Source organism: Rana temporaria, chromosome 12, assembly GCF_905171775.1.
Source record: "Rana temporaria chromosome 12, aRanTem1.1, whole genome shotgun sequence".
NCBI classification, from domain to species: Eukaryota; Metazoa; Chordata; class Amphibia; order Anura; family Ranidae; genus Rana; species Rana temporaria.
Window position 1 is genome coordinate 57,572,044 of NC_053500.1, and position 17,431 is coordinate 57,589,474.

Sequence of the window (17,431 nt, forward strand, 5' to 3'; positions counted from 1 at the left end):
ACATTCCGAACAGAGGATATTGACTTCTGAAAACGCTTTTCTATCTTCTTATAGCCTTCTCCAGCTTTGTGAGCGTCAACTATTTTCAGTTTCAGTTTTCTAGACAACTGCTTAGAAGAACCCATGGTGCTGATTGTTGGGTCAGGGTCAGATGAGTCTGGGCATTTAAAACCTTTGAGATTGACATCACCTGGTCTTCCCAGATGATGATTGAGAACAATCCATGACACTGGCAGGTCTCAGCTTTGCAAAGGGTGCCCAAACTTTTGCAGACGCCATTTTTTTTGTTTTCTGTAATTTTAAAAGGGTAAATGATGGAAATAAAATCTAACTTTTTTTTACATATCATAAGAATGTCTAATCTGTAATTTGATGCCTTTTGGAGATTTTTCCATCTTTCCTTGGCTTTGTTATGCACATCAATACAATTTTTTACCAGTGGTGCCCAAACTTTCGATCCCCACTGTATGTACCTTTCATTATACACAGACAGAGCAAAGCCAGAAGGAGGCAGAGCCCACTGGGAGACAGGAGGAGGCAGAGCCCACTGGGAGACAGGAGGAGGCAGAGCCCACTGGGAGACAGGAGGAGGCAGGCCTCAGTGGGAGACAGGAGGCACAGTGGCACACAATGTCGCAGATTCCTCCTGGGCCAGGAGGATTCTGCAAATGGAGGAGGAGACACAGGCCCTTATTAGGGAGGCTACTGCGACCCTCTGAGAGCCCCCCACCACAGAAGAGGGATTTGCAGCCCTAATTGCCAGCAAGCTGCAAAATATGGAGATGGGCCAGCGTCTTTGCTGTGAAACACTGATTTTTAAGGCTATAAACATGGCCATGTTGGGGAAGCTGGATGACGACACAGACATTGTGCAGATCGCTCCTCCTGTTCCTGCTTCTGCTCCTATTCCTGATCCTGCTCCTGCTCCTATTCCTGATCCTGCTCTTGTTTTTGCTCCTGCCACAACCTCTACTCCAGGGACACAGCCTCCGAAGACTCGGTTATCAAGGGCTTCAGGGAAGACTGCAGGGAAGACTGCAGGGAAGACTAAAACAAAATCCAGGAATTTAGTAGATATGTGATTCTCTCATGGTCCCAATTGTTTTGTTGACATCCTTGGTTGTTTTCTGTGGGGATCTGTGTCTGCACAAATGCAAGCAGGCTCTCCAGTGCTGCCTTCCTGGCTTCTTTGTTTTTATTACCTGAGTTTTTTGTTTGCCTTAAACCTTTATTTTATGTAGAACCAGAATAAATGGATTTTTTTTTTACCATGTGTTTTTATTAAAAATAGAGAGTTTGCTAATGAGTAGGCAGGGACATTTAAAAAAAATAAAATGTTCTAATTAACAAGGGACACTAACCTCCTTGTGGGTAAATTATACTAAATAATAATGTTGTTGTGGTAACTTGACACACTCCAAAAAAAAAACAATCAATGGAAAGCAGTCTAAAATATTATCCAATTAATAACCAAAAAAGAAGATCTACATTAAAAAAATTAAAATATGCAGAAAACCTTTTAGAGGGAGATCTGGCTTCCAAAAAATCAATAATATTCATGAGATAACAATAAATAATAAAGTAACAAGCTTGTCATAATTTTGTGAGAATTTCAGCAGCAAAAGATTTGGATTAGTGTAGCATTAAAAATAAAAAAGAATGCGCTGCATTACACGATGCAATAATTTACAACATAACGAATGTGCTATCTACATCACGAACGCTAGTTTTACCAGAATGAGCGCTCCCATCTCATAACTTGCTTCAGAGCATGCACGTTTTTTCACGTCGTTAAAGCCCACACACGACCATTTTTTACAACATTAAAAATGTTGTGAAAAAATAGAGCATGTTCGAAATTTTTAATGCCCATTTTTTAGATCGTGAAAAATGCTCTGGAGCCCACACACGATCGTTTTTAATGAAATTAAAAAAAACTTAGTAATTTTTTAGAACCCGAAAAACTGTCGTGTATACGCGGCATAATAGTTATTTTTGATGGAGCTCACCAACCATGAAGCCACAGGGAATAACAAGGAGTTTGTCTGTCTTCCTGAAAGAGTTAGTTGCCTTGAGGTATGCTAATCTCCCTGGTTCATGAGCAAGGCTGGAAGACTTAACTCTTTGTTAAAGTGAAAAGAAGAGGCTACCTTTGGAATGAATCGGTCCAAAGGTCTTAGAACTATTCTGTCCAGGTAGAAGATCAAGTAGGATTCTTTAATTAGCAGCACTTGTATTTCAGATACTCTCCTCACCAAAGTTATAGCGATGAGGAATGTTACCTTTAGGGTCAAGTCCAATAAGTATACAGACTCAATAGGACAAAAGGGTTCATGGGATAGAGCCTCCAAGTCTACCGATACATCCAAGGATGGAAAGGTAGGATTTCTAGAAGGTTTTAGAATTCTATGATGAGAGGGTTCAGGGCTCATTTGACTCCTGTCAAGGCCGATAGTGCAGAGACTTGTACCTTAGGCTGGGTTCACACTGGTACGACATGACAGTCATACTACTTGGGATCCGACTTTGCCCTGCAACTTGAAGTCCGACATGCGTCCGACTTCAATGAACAGGGTTTCGACTTCGATCCCCGACAATACCAGGCACTGTCTCTGGTATGAATCTTGAGGGGGAATTCCACGCCAAATATAAAAAGACAGCATGGGTTCCCCCTCTAAGAGCATACCAGGTCCTTCGGTTTGGTATGGATTTTAAGGGGAACCCCTTACGCCACAAAAACAGAGTGGGGATCCCCCAAAATCCATGCCAGACCCTTATCCAAGCACGCAGCCTGGCCGGTTGGGAAAGGGGGTGGGGACAAACAAGCGCCCCCCCCTCCTGAACTGTACCAGACCGCATGCCCTCTAGATGGGGAGTGGGTGCTTTGGGGCAGGGGGGCCTGCACCCCCCCCCACCCCAAAGCACCTTATCCATTTATGGGGACAAGGGACTCTTCCCAACAACCCTGGCCGTTGGTTGTAGGGGTCTGTGGGTGGGGGCTTATCGGAATCTGGGAGCCCCCTTAGGCCTCCAGATCCGGCCCCCGACCCCATGTGCATGAGTATGGTGTACATCGCACCCCTACCCATTTACCTGAAAAAAAAGTGTCAAAAATAAAACGCACTACACAGGTTTTTAAAATAATTTATTAGGCAGCTCCGGGGGTCTCTTCCGACTTTGGGGGTCTCTTTCAGCCTCTTCTCCGCACTGTTTGATTCTTCTCTCACTGTCCAGTGTCTTTCCCGGGTTCCTCCGCTATCTTCTGCTATTTTGCATGCTCTTTTGCCCGGTCTTCTCCGTTGTCTTCTCCCCTCTGCTCTTCTTCCGATGTTGACACAATGCTCTCTCCCGCTGTAATGTCATGTAAGTGGTGCGCAACGACTTATATAGGCATGGGGCGGGGTCACCGGATGACATCACCCGGTGACCACGCCCCATGCCAATATAAGTTGTTGCGCACCACTTACACGGCATTACAGTGGGAGAGAGCATTTGACCAATAATGTCCGCTTGCAGCGATTGTATGCTTTTAGCTGTTTTGTCAACTCTTCATGTCTCTATAATGTCAAATCTTTTCTCTCTATGTCAAATAATCTTGGACTAATAGAGTTAGGTTAGGCACATTCAACCACAGGTTCGCTATTGTCACCGTCATGTCGAATCTTCTATCTATATCGAACTGTTGTCGCAACGAAATGAAAATAAAGCATTTTTTATGTCGGATCTTTCAGATTTCGGTTTCTGCGCGTTCGTTAAAACGAATGTTAAAAACCCAGATATTCTGAATAAAATGCATTCGGACGAAAGCAAATGCTCATGTCTACTGGGTGTATCTTTAAGATCTCAGATTATCCTCCATTCTTGTACAGCCTGACCTCAGAACAGCCTCAGCTTCTGCACCATTAGAATCACAGTCATTTTACATTAATTCCTGCTTAATGACACCAGCAGCCACAGGCAGGCCCAAACTGGCACTGGGAGGAGGGCCAGTGCCTGAATGTCAGCAAAATAAGGTGGGCTTCTCTAAAACATTATGGGGGTGGTGGGCAGCAGGCACAGAGGGGCAGGTCAAGCACTGTAATTGAGATCCTAGTGAGCTGTTAATTACATCCTATTTAGATATTTGTATTTGTAGAGAGCATGTGCCCAGATGATCCTCCGGTCCTCAGATCGGCCAGTCTATGCCTGTACATATGCCACAGTACAATCTTCCAGGTGCCACTGAAAATGACATTGGGTGACTGCCCTAGCACTTGTGTTTGGTTGCCTATCCCTGCTTCATCAGGTTATTATTTCTGTCTATATTTTCCTATGCTAATGACAACCACGGTTAACTTCCTGTCCTGATGTCAAAGGGACAAGAAATGAGGTGAATTCTCTGTGTATTAGGCCGGGTTCACACTAGCTGTTGTCACAGATCACAGCACAGGGTCCAGTGTGTCCCTGTTCTTCATTTCAGGTGCAAATCAGGTCAGAATTTTTGCCTGAATTCAGACCTGAGACTGAGCCAAAGACGCACAGCACCCTTTTCCAGTGTGGACAGTGGCCGGCCGCCCCGGAGATGTGTGAATCGGCTCCGTTAAGAGCCGGTCACAGTTTTCTGTCATGCGAATTGGATGCGGAGAAATCCACATCAATTCACATAAGCAGGGCCGGTGCAAGGATTTTTGCGAACTCAGGCGAAGGTGCATTTTACCGCCCCGCCCCCCCCCCGTCCCGGCACGCACACGCAGCAGTCAATAAAGATTTCCCTCCACAGGTTTTCAGTGAACCGAGTGCCACTGGTCACCTATGCATTGGTTGCAGTACATTAACCCCCTCAATGCTGAATATTACAAATACTCTGTACCATTGTAAATTGACAATGAACCCCCCCCCCTCAAGAGGTAATAACTTCAGGCAGTTAATATGGGTTGTTAGCCTCTGCAAACTTACTTTCACAGTGCACAAGGCTTCACTGGCTCCTCGCAGGTATTTGCAAGTTGGCAGCAGCACTCTCCTTCTTTCATCCCGCCTCCCGGCCGGTGGATGACATCATGCGGGCGGGACTAGGAGGAAGCTCGATCCGCCTGACAGGGAAGTGTGACTACATACCCGCACTGCTCTGCTGCAGATACTGTATAACAGTGTATCGGCGGCAAGCGGGTGCTAGTCACGCTTGTCTTCAGCGGAGCAAGCAATGTTTAACTGAGGCATCAGAGACCTCCCTGCCCAGTCCACCTCTACCTCCTGGAGCAGTGGTTCTCAACCTTTCCACTGCCATGACCCCTTGATAAAATTTCCCAAGTTGTGGGGACCCCTAACAGTAAAATTATTTTTGTAGCGTGAGTTGTCAGCTCCCAATGCAAGACAAGTAATTTGCACCCTTAACCCACGGACATTTAGCGCTCCCTGAGTCCCTTCCACTCGTACAGTATTAAAACCCCTTATGGTACATTTTAGGATATACCACTCTTTCTCTTGGTTCTCCTTTCTTTCCCATTTATCTCTCTCTATCCCAATTTCTTGTTTTTTTTCCCCATCCCTCTCTCTAGCCATCTTTCTTGTGCTTTCTCGTATTCTCTCTCTCTCTTTTTTTGTTCCTCCCCCTCTACTGGCGGGGAGTTGGGATCAGTGGCAGTGCTGGGGGGAGTTTTGATCAGCCAACTTGGGTACTCTGATTAAGGTCATCTGCTGATCCGAGAACTGTAGTGGGGACTTTAAAACGGCAACTATAATCACAAGTGGTGTTACTCACTGTACCTCCGGCTTCACTGTGTCTCCGACTTTGTGCTGTCTCGCAGCAGTGACACCTATGCCGAAATCAGGAGATAGGATCTCCTCCAGCCCCTCCCACTCCACATTCATCACCAGTCAGCTGACCTCTAGTCTTTGTCCCCCAGCCATGATGTAAACTGAATGGGAAGCTCGAAGAGGCTGAGTGGGCGGCCACGGGCTTCAGGAACAGCCCAGGATTTGGTGACCCCTGGCAAATTGTCATTCGACCCCCGAGGGGGTCCCGACCCCCAGGTTGAGAACCACTGTCCTGTTACAGCAGCAGCGGCAGCTCCGCCTCCATTCCTCTGCAATTAGGCAGCGCGATGGCCGCGATCCTTTAACCAGTCCAGCCCGCTGACACTGACGGGGACATTCCCTACTATTCTCCCGCACACATGTCCCGGCTGTGACCAGCTCAGTTTTCTGCCCTCTTTCCCTGTCTGCGCTGGTGCCGTAAGGCAAGTGCCCAACTTACCTTGCGCTAGCGCCGGCCCTGCACATAAATGTGAACCCAACCTTATGAATTTTGTCTAATTTTGAATACTAGGTTTTCTCTATGAAACTGGACACATGTTTTCTTACAATTCCATGCTCCTTTTCTCAACAGATGAAAATGAACATAAGAACAGATGTGAATGTGCGTACAAATGTGGAGTTGACCAAACAGTTTATATTTACCTGTACCCCTTTAATATTGAGTACAACCTTTTTGCTGCAGCAATGATCTATATCATGTGGAAGAATGTCGGACGCAAGATTGACGAACATGCTTCTTTTCACCATGGACTGGGGCCAGGGGTTCGTCAACACATCCCACTTCTAGGTCTCTTTTCTGGTTTGGGCATTCTTATTACAGGCCTAGTAATGTTTATCTTATATGAATTGGGTAGAGGGAATCCTCAAAAAAACTGGCTGTCATTGACTGCCTTCTACTACTTTCATGTGATCAGCCTTGTCCTCATGTGCCTGGCCAATGTGGTGGGAATTGTCATTTTTAGGCTTGATAAGAGAAACATGGACAATGAGAAGAACCCAAGTCGGACCTTAGATACCGTTCTACTTTTGTTGGCAACATTGGGCCAATATGCAATTTCTTACTATTCTATTATAGCCATGGCCTCCACGGTTCCCTTTATCTTCCTGTGTGGTTTAACCCTTTCCTATTCTGTACTGATGATTATTCAACACTCTCTGCAAAATGTTTTTATAATAGAAGGTCTGCACCGTCTTCCCCCCCCCAACTTACTTAATGCTTATCAGGGAACAAGTCACCCCAGGCCTGTGGAACAACATGATTCTATGAGAAGTAGAAGTGTGCCAGAGAAAGAAAGCAGATTGTCCCTAACAAGCCCTCCAGAAAAACTGAGCACACCGAGAAGAGTGACCCTGACTCACCACATTAAGAGGCATCTGAAGAAAAGAAAAACGATGAAGGACGTTTACTTGTTTCTCTTCCTCTGTAACCTTATTGTAAGTAATTCATGTCTTTGTATCCTAGGTCATATACAATCTCATTTCATTCAATAGTACAGATATTATTTAAAATATATTTCCTTCTGAAACCACAGAAACTGATTTACTAAAGGAATAGCGAACTTTCACTTTGCAAACTGAATGTTCACTTTGCTTGGTGCATAAGGTGAAGCTTTATTCATCCATTCATGTGCAATGCAATTATTCGATTTTCTTGCATGACTCGATGATGATATTCAATATAAACGTTACCAAGTGAACATCCTCTACTCCTTTAGGAAACGTCAGATTTATACTTTTTGTATCATCAAGTCTCCTCCCTTAAAAGAGAAGTATGGGTTTGGCTTTTTTTGGATATTCATACTTACCTAGGTGGATACAGCATCAGACCGATCCTGCAGCTGTCCCCCACCATCTCTGCACTGAGAACTGAGCCACCGAACATCGCCGATGGCTCGGTTCTCACTCTATCCGAGCAGAGAGATGCTGACTGTCAGTCAGCATCTCTTCTGCTCTGCTCTTTCGTGACCATTGGAGTGCTGAGCTGTGGGCGGGTGGGGAGCAGACATCTCAGACGCTTGCTGAGACTGCCATCAGTCAAGGCAGCTGGCGGATCCAGACTTAGAAGTCATGAAGACGCGGTGCCCCGACTGATGGCAGTGACGTCAGCAGAGAGTGGACTTCAGACTGCTCTCCGCTGAAAATGGGTCACAGGAGTGCAAAACAAATTGCTCTCCTGTGACCCAGAGGAGAAGCCCAGCCTAAAAAACTCAGACTGGACTTCTCCTTTAAAGTGTTACTGTTTGGCCTAACATTGTAAAGGGCTGCGCAAACATTGTAAAGGATGTTAAATAAATCCAGTATAATAATAATACTAAACCCAGGACCCTGCATTTACTATATCTGGTCTCCCACAGTTCACAACATTGAAATGCAAACATTTTTGTAAATATAAACTGCTAAATACCTTTTCTCATAGCAATCTTATGACTTCTAAGAGTATCTGGTTAAAGCTTGTAGGAGGAGTTTTCATTCTACTCTGACTGTCCTATGAGGCTGCAGGACCCCTGACCCTCTGTCTGGACAGTGCTGATTGGCCCTGTGCTGATCACATGCACCCTCCCAAGAAAAAAAAACCTCTCTATCAGTACACACCAAAATGAAAATGTGTAGAGCGCCTCCATCAGGGGATGGATTGGGGACTGTGGAAGGATCAGAGAAGACAGGATCAAACAGCCTTTTTACACAATAAAGAGGATTAACTCCTTAGGTTCCACAGTGTTTATAACAATATTTCTTTACTGCATATACAGACTGATTTTACTGTTGTGGGTTTAGTAATACTTTAAAAAAAGGCAAGGTTCCCAGTAGCCTTTTTCTCTGTGTGTCAGAATAGATAGGGAGAGCTGAGAGTGTGTGATTAGGGAGATATAATTATGATATAAGTGGTACATAGTGTTATATACAGCGTTAGACAAAGTGCTGTATTGTGCTATGTTACCTCAAATTGTAGTGTTGTGTCCCACATATTACTGTTTAACTCCCTATGTTTACAGTGCATAGAACCAACAGTCCTTTTTAGGACTAGCTTTTTGTGTGTCAGCAAGAACTTTACTTACTGCTGGGCCCACCTTGTATTTTTTTTATTGTGTTTATTTTATTTCACATTTTTATATTTCTTATTTTTTTAATTTTTGAGTAAGAGAGCACCAGAAGCCTAGAGAGAGGGCACATCATGCAGGGAGCAGCAATTGGCTACAATGTTCCTGCAGTTTACTGTCAAGTCAGATGAGGTGGAAGGAAGGTGCGGCCCATCCATTAACCACTTGACCACCGCCCCATGTCAAAAAGACGTCCTGTTTTTAAAGTTGAATATCTCGATAACGGCAGCAGCTGCTGCCACAACCGAGATATTCATCTTTTCAGGGGGCGGTGGTGTACACGATAACGGTGTTCTCCGCTTCGGATTCGCCGCGAGATCGCCGTTATCGGTGGCGGGAGAGGGACCCCCCCCCCCTCCCGCCGCTCTCCCGCGCCCTCCGCCGCTTACCGGAGCCGTCGGTAGCGGCGGAGGGGATCGGATGTGTCCGGCAGCTGAGCGGGGACGGGACTGAAGGAGAAATCTCCTTCACCCGTCCTCATAGCTCTGCTGGGCGGAAGTGACGTCAAAACGTCAGTCCCGCCCAGCCTCTTAAAGAAACATTTTTTTTTTTGTCATTTGAAAAAATGACATTTTTTTTTTTTTTTTTTGCATTTAAGTCTAAATATGAGATCTGAGGTCTTTTTGACCCCAGATCTCATATTTAAGAGGACCTGTCATGCTTTTTTCTATTACAAGGGATGTTTACATTCCTTGTAATAGGAATAAAAGTGATCAATTTTTTTTTTTTTTTATTTCAGTGTAAATAATTATAAAACTAAATAAAAATAAATAAGAAAACAAAAAAAAAGACCGCTGCGCAAATACGGTGTGACAAAAAGTATTGCAATGACTGCCATTTTATTCCCTAGGATGTCTGCTAAAAAAAATATATAATGTTTTGGGGTTCTGATTAATTTTCTAGCAAAAAAATTGTGATTTTCACATGAAGGAGAGAAGTGCCAGAATAGGCCTGGTGGTCAAGTGGTTAAGGGCGCACAGGTGCTGCCCCCCTATCCATGCGTCCGGTCCCTTTCAGGATGCCGGAAGCATGCCAGAGGCTATAATAAGCTTCAAAATAGGGTGGGCTCGGGGGACTGAGAATGCGAACCGAGCCCAACCAGGTGTGTTACAATAGTGAATGAATATTTGCTATTGAAACACTGATCCTCCTTCAGGGCCACTCAGGGAGCCGATGCCGCTGCCCGATGCCCACTGCTGATGCCCGCTACCTAGATGGGGTAAGACAGCGAGCAGTGGGGGGGTTCGGCTGGGGGATTTGAGGTGCCACCAGCTGCCAGTGGGGGGGTGGTTGTTTGCCTCCCTCCCAAAAAAAACACCAGTTGCCACTGGTGGCAGACCATACCTTGGCACCACAGATTAGAGGGGAGGAAAGTTAGGGAGGATTTTTGGTTAGGGGCAGTGGCAGCTTTCAAGGGATTGGAGGGAGTATCTTTCCTATTTCACCAGATGGCACTGCACTTAGAGTGTAGGCCACTGCCATACCTAGGGACTGCTTCATATAGATCAACAGTCTGGGCCCTTTTTTTTTACATACCTTTTGCCAAAGGTAGCATTGTTGTTTGCGGCCTCTACCTGCAACTTATCAGTCATGATAAAACTACCAGTCATTTGGATACCACATGCATAATGAGGCTTGTCTGCACCATAAAGCTTGATGGGAAAAAAATAAATAAATAAATTATTTTTTCACATACAAAAACGTCTACATATGATGCGAAACCAGGAAGGAGACATGGCGGGTAAATGAATGGCGGGCAAGTCTCGCTACCTTCTCTCTGCAAATGGTTGAGTCTGAAGTGGAAAAAAATAAAAAAAAATAAAGCATGATTGGAGCAGCACCTCATTCATACCCGTCAGCGGAAGAATGCCTGCATGCCTCCTGCCCAGCTTGCCCAGCTTTGCACCTTTTCCCCCACTCCACAAGTCTGAGCTCTGAATAGAGCCAAGTCTAGGTTTAAATTTAGCTGTAAGTCCCTTTACAGCCAGTGGCTTGGTTCCCATGACCACAGATATGTGGTTCAGCAAGCATGGGCATAGATGTTACATACATCTCTTTAATGGTTCACTTAGTAAAGTTGCTGGTGGCTGGAGATGGATCCTCAATGGCCTCATTTGGTGACTTCTCAGTACCAGTTCCCCTATAGCACCCCAGAGCCTATGCAATCATCTTGCCAAAACACTGCCACACTGTTTTGCAGCTGGTAAACCTGAGGGACAGGAGCCACACTAGGTCAAAGATTCTAGCAGCTCTTTATGAGCAGGCTGAGAAGTGGCTGACTCCCATCTTGTGCCAGGTAAGGCTGTGTGTGACTATGGCACAAACCTGTTAGATACTCTTTGACAGGGAAAGTTCACACACGTGCCTTGCCTGGCATATCTTGAATCAGGTGATTAAGCAGTTCCAGATTAGGTGCTTTGGCTTCCAGGATATCCTGTAGGCTAGAAGGGTGTGTGGCCATTTTAGCAAGTCATACAAAGAAAGTGTGCATCTTGTCGCTATGTAGTGAAAACACAAGCTGCCTTCCAACCACCTGATTTCCAATACACCTACACACTGTAACATGCTGCGGCAGCTGCACAAGCAGTAGGGAACCATCAATGAGTATCTGTGCAAGTACTAGACGGGTACAGGTTCTGGGGAGCTGGGACTCTTTTCACCACATCAGTGGCTCCGGAAAAACCTTGTGGCTTTACAACTACTTTAAAATCATTTTTAAGCATAACATTTAAAGCGGTTGTAAACCGCATAAACAATTTTTTTTTTCCAAACCTGCAAGGCAAAAGGCATAATCAGCTAGTATGCACCGCATACTAGCTGATTATGAAATACTTACCTCGGAACGAGGTGAATAACACTTACCTGGTCCACGCCGAGCGAGATGTCATCTTGCTCCGGTGTGTCTTCCGGGTATCGCCGCTCCAGCGCTGTGATTGGCTGGAGCGGCGATGACGTCACTCCCGCGCGTGCGCGCGGGAGATTTAAAATCGGCAAGGGTCGACGGCTGCCAGACCTTTCGCCGTGGATTCCCTCCTGCGCATGCGCTACTGCGCATTGCGAGGGGAATATCTCCTAAACCGTACAGGTTTAGGAGATATTCTTTATACCTACAGGTAAGCCTTATTATAGGCTTACCTGTAGGTAAAAGTCAAAAAGTGGGTTTACAACCACTTTAAGACTACTGTTTTTCCCATGTTGCTTTCAAAGTCACATAAAAATGTGGACCCTCTCCCCACTGTACAGTATTTATTTTTCTTTGCATTGGTACATGTTCCCCATGCCAGTGCTCAGTTCTTTGTGGCCTTAATTTGACATTGCTTTGCCTATTCCCCCTTAAAAATGGTCAGTATTGATTTTCAAGCTTTGCCCCCTCATAAACTTTTCAATGAGGTTTAATTCACTGGGCCAGATTCAAGAAGCTATTGCGCCCGCGCAACCATAGGTTGCAATAGCTGTTTTGCTCCCGCGTAGCGAATGCCCCTGATTCAGGAACATCGCTACGCGGACTGCAGCCTAGGATATGACAGACATAAGCCTCCTTATGCCTTCATATCTCAGGCTGCATTCTTGCGTTGGCCGCTAGGGGGCGCGGCCATTGTGATCGGCGTATAGTATGCAAATTGCATACTACCACCGATTCACAAAAGTTGCGCGGGCCCTGCGCACGCAAGGTACGGAGTTTCCGTACGGCGACTTTAGCGCAAGGTTGCTCCTGCTATAGCAGGGGCAGCCAATGCTAAAGTATAGCCGCCCTTCCCGCTCGTGAAATTTAAATTTCACGTCGTTTACGTAAGTGAATCGTGAATGGCGCTGGACGCCATTCACGTTCACTTAGAAGCAAATGACGTCCTTGCGACGTCATTTGCCGCAATGCACGTCGGGAAAGTTTCCCGACGGAGCATGCGCTGTTCGCTCGGCGCGGGAGCGCGCCTAATTTAAATGATTCCCGCCCCCGGCGGGATCATTTACATTAGGCGCCCTTACGCCAGGCTATTTAGCATATCGCCCGCGCAATTTACGGAGCTACTGCTCCGTGAATCGCGGGCATTTCAAAATATTTGCATGGGCGCAGAGCAAAAATCGTTGCCCTTTGCCCACGCAAATATTGCGTGGATCTACCTGAATCTGGCCCACTGTTTTTAGACTATGATGGGTTCAATGAACACCCCATGAGCCCAACCCAGACACATTTGCTAATTTCTAGTCAGTGGCCCGGATTCAGATAGAATGCTCTATCTATGGGCGGGCGTAACGTATCTTAGATAAGTTACGCCGCTGTAACTTTGGGCGCAAGTTCCGTATGCAGAAAGAACTTGCGCCCTTAGTTACGGCGGCGTAACGTATGTGTGGCGGCGTAAGCCCGCCTTATTTAAATGGGGATGTTGTGGGCGTGTTTTATTTAAATTTCAGATGACCCCGTTTTTTCTGACGTTTTTTTTGAACGGTGCATGCGCCGTCCGTGAAATATCCCAGTGTGCATTGCGCCAAGGTACGCCGCAAGGACGTATTGGATTCGACGTGAACGTAAATGACGTCCAGCCCTATTCGCGAATGACTTACGCAAACGACGTCAAATATTAAAAACTTGCCGCGGGAACGACGGCCATACTTAACATTAGCTACGCCTCATATAGCAGGGGTAACTATACGCCGAAAAAAGCCTAACGTAAACGGCGTAAAAAAAATGCGCCGGCGGGACGTACGTTTCTGAATCGGCGTAAATACCTCATTAGCATATTACTTGCGTAACTATACGGAAGCGCCACCTAGCGGCCAGCGTAAATATGCAGCCTAAGATACGACGGTGTAAGACACTTACGCCAGTCGGATCTTACGGAAATCTATGCGTAACTGATTCTCTGAATCAGGCGCATAGATACGACGGGCCGCACTCAGAGATACAACGGCGTATCAGGAGATACGCCGTCGTATCTCGTATCTGAATCCGGGCCAGGGTCTATTAACATAAAATCATTAAGGTGACAGAACAGACAATGTAAGACCTGAGAGGAATTTTCAGCTCTGACTTCCATTTCCTAAGTAATTGAATCAAAATAGGATTGTAGGTAGCAGGAGTGGGGTGCACAATCCAGCTCCCGCAACACATCTGCATCCATTCCGACTACTCAGTGCCGGGTCTAGTGTTGTATCACACCCATATAGTGGTGTCTCTGGACCTTTCTGCATTCCCTGGAATCACTCTATAGTTCCTCTGGACTGTGCTTTGGATGGCATATTCGCCCTGTCTGGGGGATCAGTTGCACTGGCTGTACTTTAAAGAAGGAAGTGGTAGAGATGTCAGTTAGGGATGAGCTCGATGTTCGAGTGGAACGTAAGTTCCACTCAAACATCAAGTGCGCCCGTTCGCCAAACAGCGTACATTATGGGGTGTTCGTGGGAAATTTGAGGGCCGCGGAACGCCCCATTATGCACTGCGGGGTCGCATTGCTGTATGATGATTGACCAAAGCATGCACGTGATCTGCATAGTTTGGCCAATCTAATGTGTATACAGCCCTCAAATTTTCCACTCGCCTACTCGCATTTTACGAGTGGAAAATTGTTTCTGGCGAGGAGCTGGGCTGCCTGGGAGGGGGGGCACGAGTACATGCAGGATTGATCGGGAGCTGTTCTCCCATCGATCACCCTAGGGGAAGAGAGCATAAGGAAGAGAAAAGCCGCGGCATTACAGAGCGGATAGCCGGCTGTTACAGCCGAGTTTACATTACAATTGCCTCCTCTCTGCTCCGCTCAGCTCATTGTTACACATAGCCCCGCCTCCTGACCCCGCTCCTGTGATAGACAGAACACATCCCAGCATTGGACTGGCATTCTGTCTATCACAGGAGCGGGGTCAGGAGGCGGGGCTATGTGTAACCATGAGCGGAGCAGAGAGGAGGCAGTTGTAATGTAAACTCGGCTGAGACAGCCGGCCATCCGCTCTGTAATGCTGCAGCTTTTCTCTTTCTTCATGCTGAGGCTGCAATGGTGGGCACAGGTAACTGAGGCTGCAATGGTGGGCACAGGTAACTGAGGCTGCAATGGTGAGCACAGGTAACTGAGGCTGCAATGGTGAGCACAGGTAACTGAGGCTGCAATGGTGGAACAGGTGAGGTGAGGCTGCAATGATGGCACAGGTGAGGCTGCAATGGTGGGCACAGGTAAGCTGAGGCTGCAATGGTGGGCACAGGTAACTGAGGCTGCAATGGTGGGCACATGTAACTGAGGCTGCAATGGTGGGCACAGGTAACTGAGGCTGAAATGGTGAGCACAGGTAACTGAGGCTGCAATGGTGAGCACAGGTAAGCCGCGGCTACAATGGTGGGCACAGGTAAGCTAAAGCTGCAATGGTGGCACAGGTGAGGTGAGGCTGCAATGATGGCACAGGTGAGGCTGCAATGGTGGGCACAGGTAAGCTGAGGCTGCAATAGTGAGCACAAGTAAGCTGAGGGTGCAATGGTGGGCACAGGTAAGCTGCGGCTGCAATGGTGGGCACAAGTAAGCTGAGGCTGCAATGGTGGGCACAGGTAAGCTGAGGCTGCAATGGTGGGCACAGGTAAGCTGAGGCTGCAATGGTGGGCACAGGTGAGGTGAGGCTGCAATGATGGCACAGGTGAGGCTGCAATGGTGGCACAGGTGAGGCTGCAATGGTGGACACAGATGAGGCTGCATTGATGGACACTGGAGAGGCTGCACTGATAAAGTTGTTAATATTTATTTTTGTAGCTTAATTCTGCATAAAACATTTAAGTGTAATTTCATGAGATAATTTTATGAAGGTGTGATTGGGGCAGTGCAGGGTAGGGATCGGTTGGGGCAACTGGTGGCGAGAAACCCTTAAGGCCTGACTAGTAGCTCAGGACTTGACATTTTGAGCCCTGGTGTATATATATATATATATATATATATATATATATATATATATATATATATATATATATATACACACACACTGCATTCAGTGTAGCGTATATATACAGTGCTATTGGTCGATGTACAGTCTATAATACACTTTGTATTAATATATATGTAGCACCCTGGGGTGCACTTTTCTCTTCTACCACTAGGTGGCCGGGAACTTAGTGGTATTAGATATGAGAAGGGCAACCCAAGGTCAGTTTATGAGTATATGGGGTATCTCAGCCAATATGCAGGGGTTTTCTTGAATCCCTTGGCCTGCTGGGAGAACCTATATATTCAGGTAAGGTCAGGTGATCTATGTTCTGTGCCACCTGGACGGCTGTCTGGGTGGAGGTGTGTCTTACACCCCGGGCTGCTAAACTGGAGATTGGGCCTATCGCGGGGGGGCATCTGTCTGCCAGGCTGTGTGAGGGCCTATCCAGAAGTAAGAGGGCAGTGCAGGGTTGGGACTGCGGCTTGCAGTCCAATAAAAAGTGACGGTTCTGCCGGCCGGAGAACCTGTCAGTGGTCAAAGGTAGAGGGGAAGCTGTCTCCACAAAGGGACCAACCACCCTTACCAGGAACCACAGTGTGTAACTGAAGAAAGTACCAGAACCATATTCTCACTGAACGGGCACAGCGGACAATTGCAGAGCAGCCTTGTGAGTTAAGCCAGGGACCTCGCCGGTTAGCAGGGGTGAAGCTTTAGAAATATCTGGAGTGCCAAGCTAGGGACCCAGCAGAGAAGCAGGGGTGATGCTTGAGGAAAATACCACCACCAATCTTGGAGGAGCTCAAGGGATTCAGATTCAGTGAATCAGAGGGTCTAGTGAGAGACTGGGAGCTCAGTGTTGAATAACAACAAGAGGCAGTAGTGTAGCTGTAAGGACTGTTACGTTTGAGTTGGGAACTGTTAAAGGAGGAAACGGCATTCCTGCATGTGCAGAAGTGGCACCTTGCTGGGGCCTTTTCCTGCATGGCTGTCCTCCTATTGAAGTCTCGGTGTCTGCTAATTGAATCTATAACTACCGTATTTATCGGCGTATACCGCACACTTTTTTCCCCTTAAAATAAGGGGAAATTGTGTGTGCGCGATATACGCCGATACCCGCTTCTCGCGGTCAGTTTGAACGCTACCGCCGACATATACCCAGCGCAGTACACTCGGGTACATTCGGCCAGGCTCGGCTTCGCTCGTGGTCATGCTCTGTGACGTTTATGCGTGAGAAGCCGAGTGTGGCCGAGCGTGCCCGAGTGTACTGCGCTCAATATATGTCAGCGGCGTTCAAACACAGCGCGGGAAGCGGGGATTCGACTCAGAGACAGCGCGGGAGAAGCGGGGAGGACACCACCGAGGCTGCAGACGGACACCAGACCGGACAAGCACGCCGGGCAAGACACCAAAATTGTAAGTATTAAAAAAATGTTTACAGGAATTTCAGGTCTACATTAGGGGTGCGCGCTATACGCCGGAGTGCACAATACCCCGATAAATACGGTACTTAAGAGTGTCCTGGCCCTAACCTTTCCCCCAAAAATATAAAAAGGACTGTAAAAAGAAATAAATCTTATTTTACATCCAACAAGAAGTGTCTGGCGCCCAATGACTTTCACCATCTTTGCACCCACTATGCCTCACAA

General features: G+C 46.8%; 1 protein-coding gene across 1 annotated transcript in view; it reads left to right on the plus strand.

Annotated features, from left to right (window-relative positions):
* Nucleotides 1-17,431, plus strand: part of LOC120918851 (proton channel OTOP2-like) — a 76,728-nt gene that overhangs the window by 53,386 nt on the left and 5,911 nt on the right. Inside the window, exon 5 of the mRNA XM_040330697.1 lies at nucleotides 6,365-7,227. Coding sequence (XP_040186631.1) covers nucleotides 6,365-7,227 — 863 coding nt within the window. The remainder of the gene's footprint in view (nucleotides 1-6,364; nucleotides 7,228-17,431) is intronic.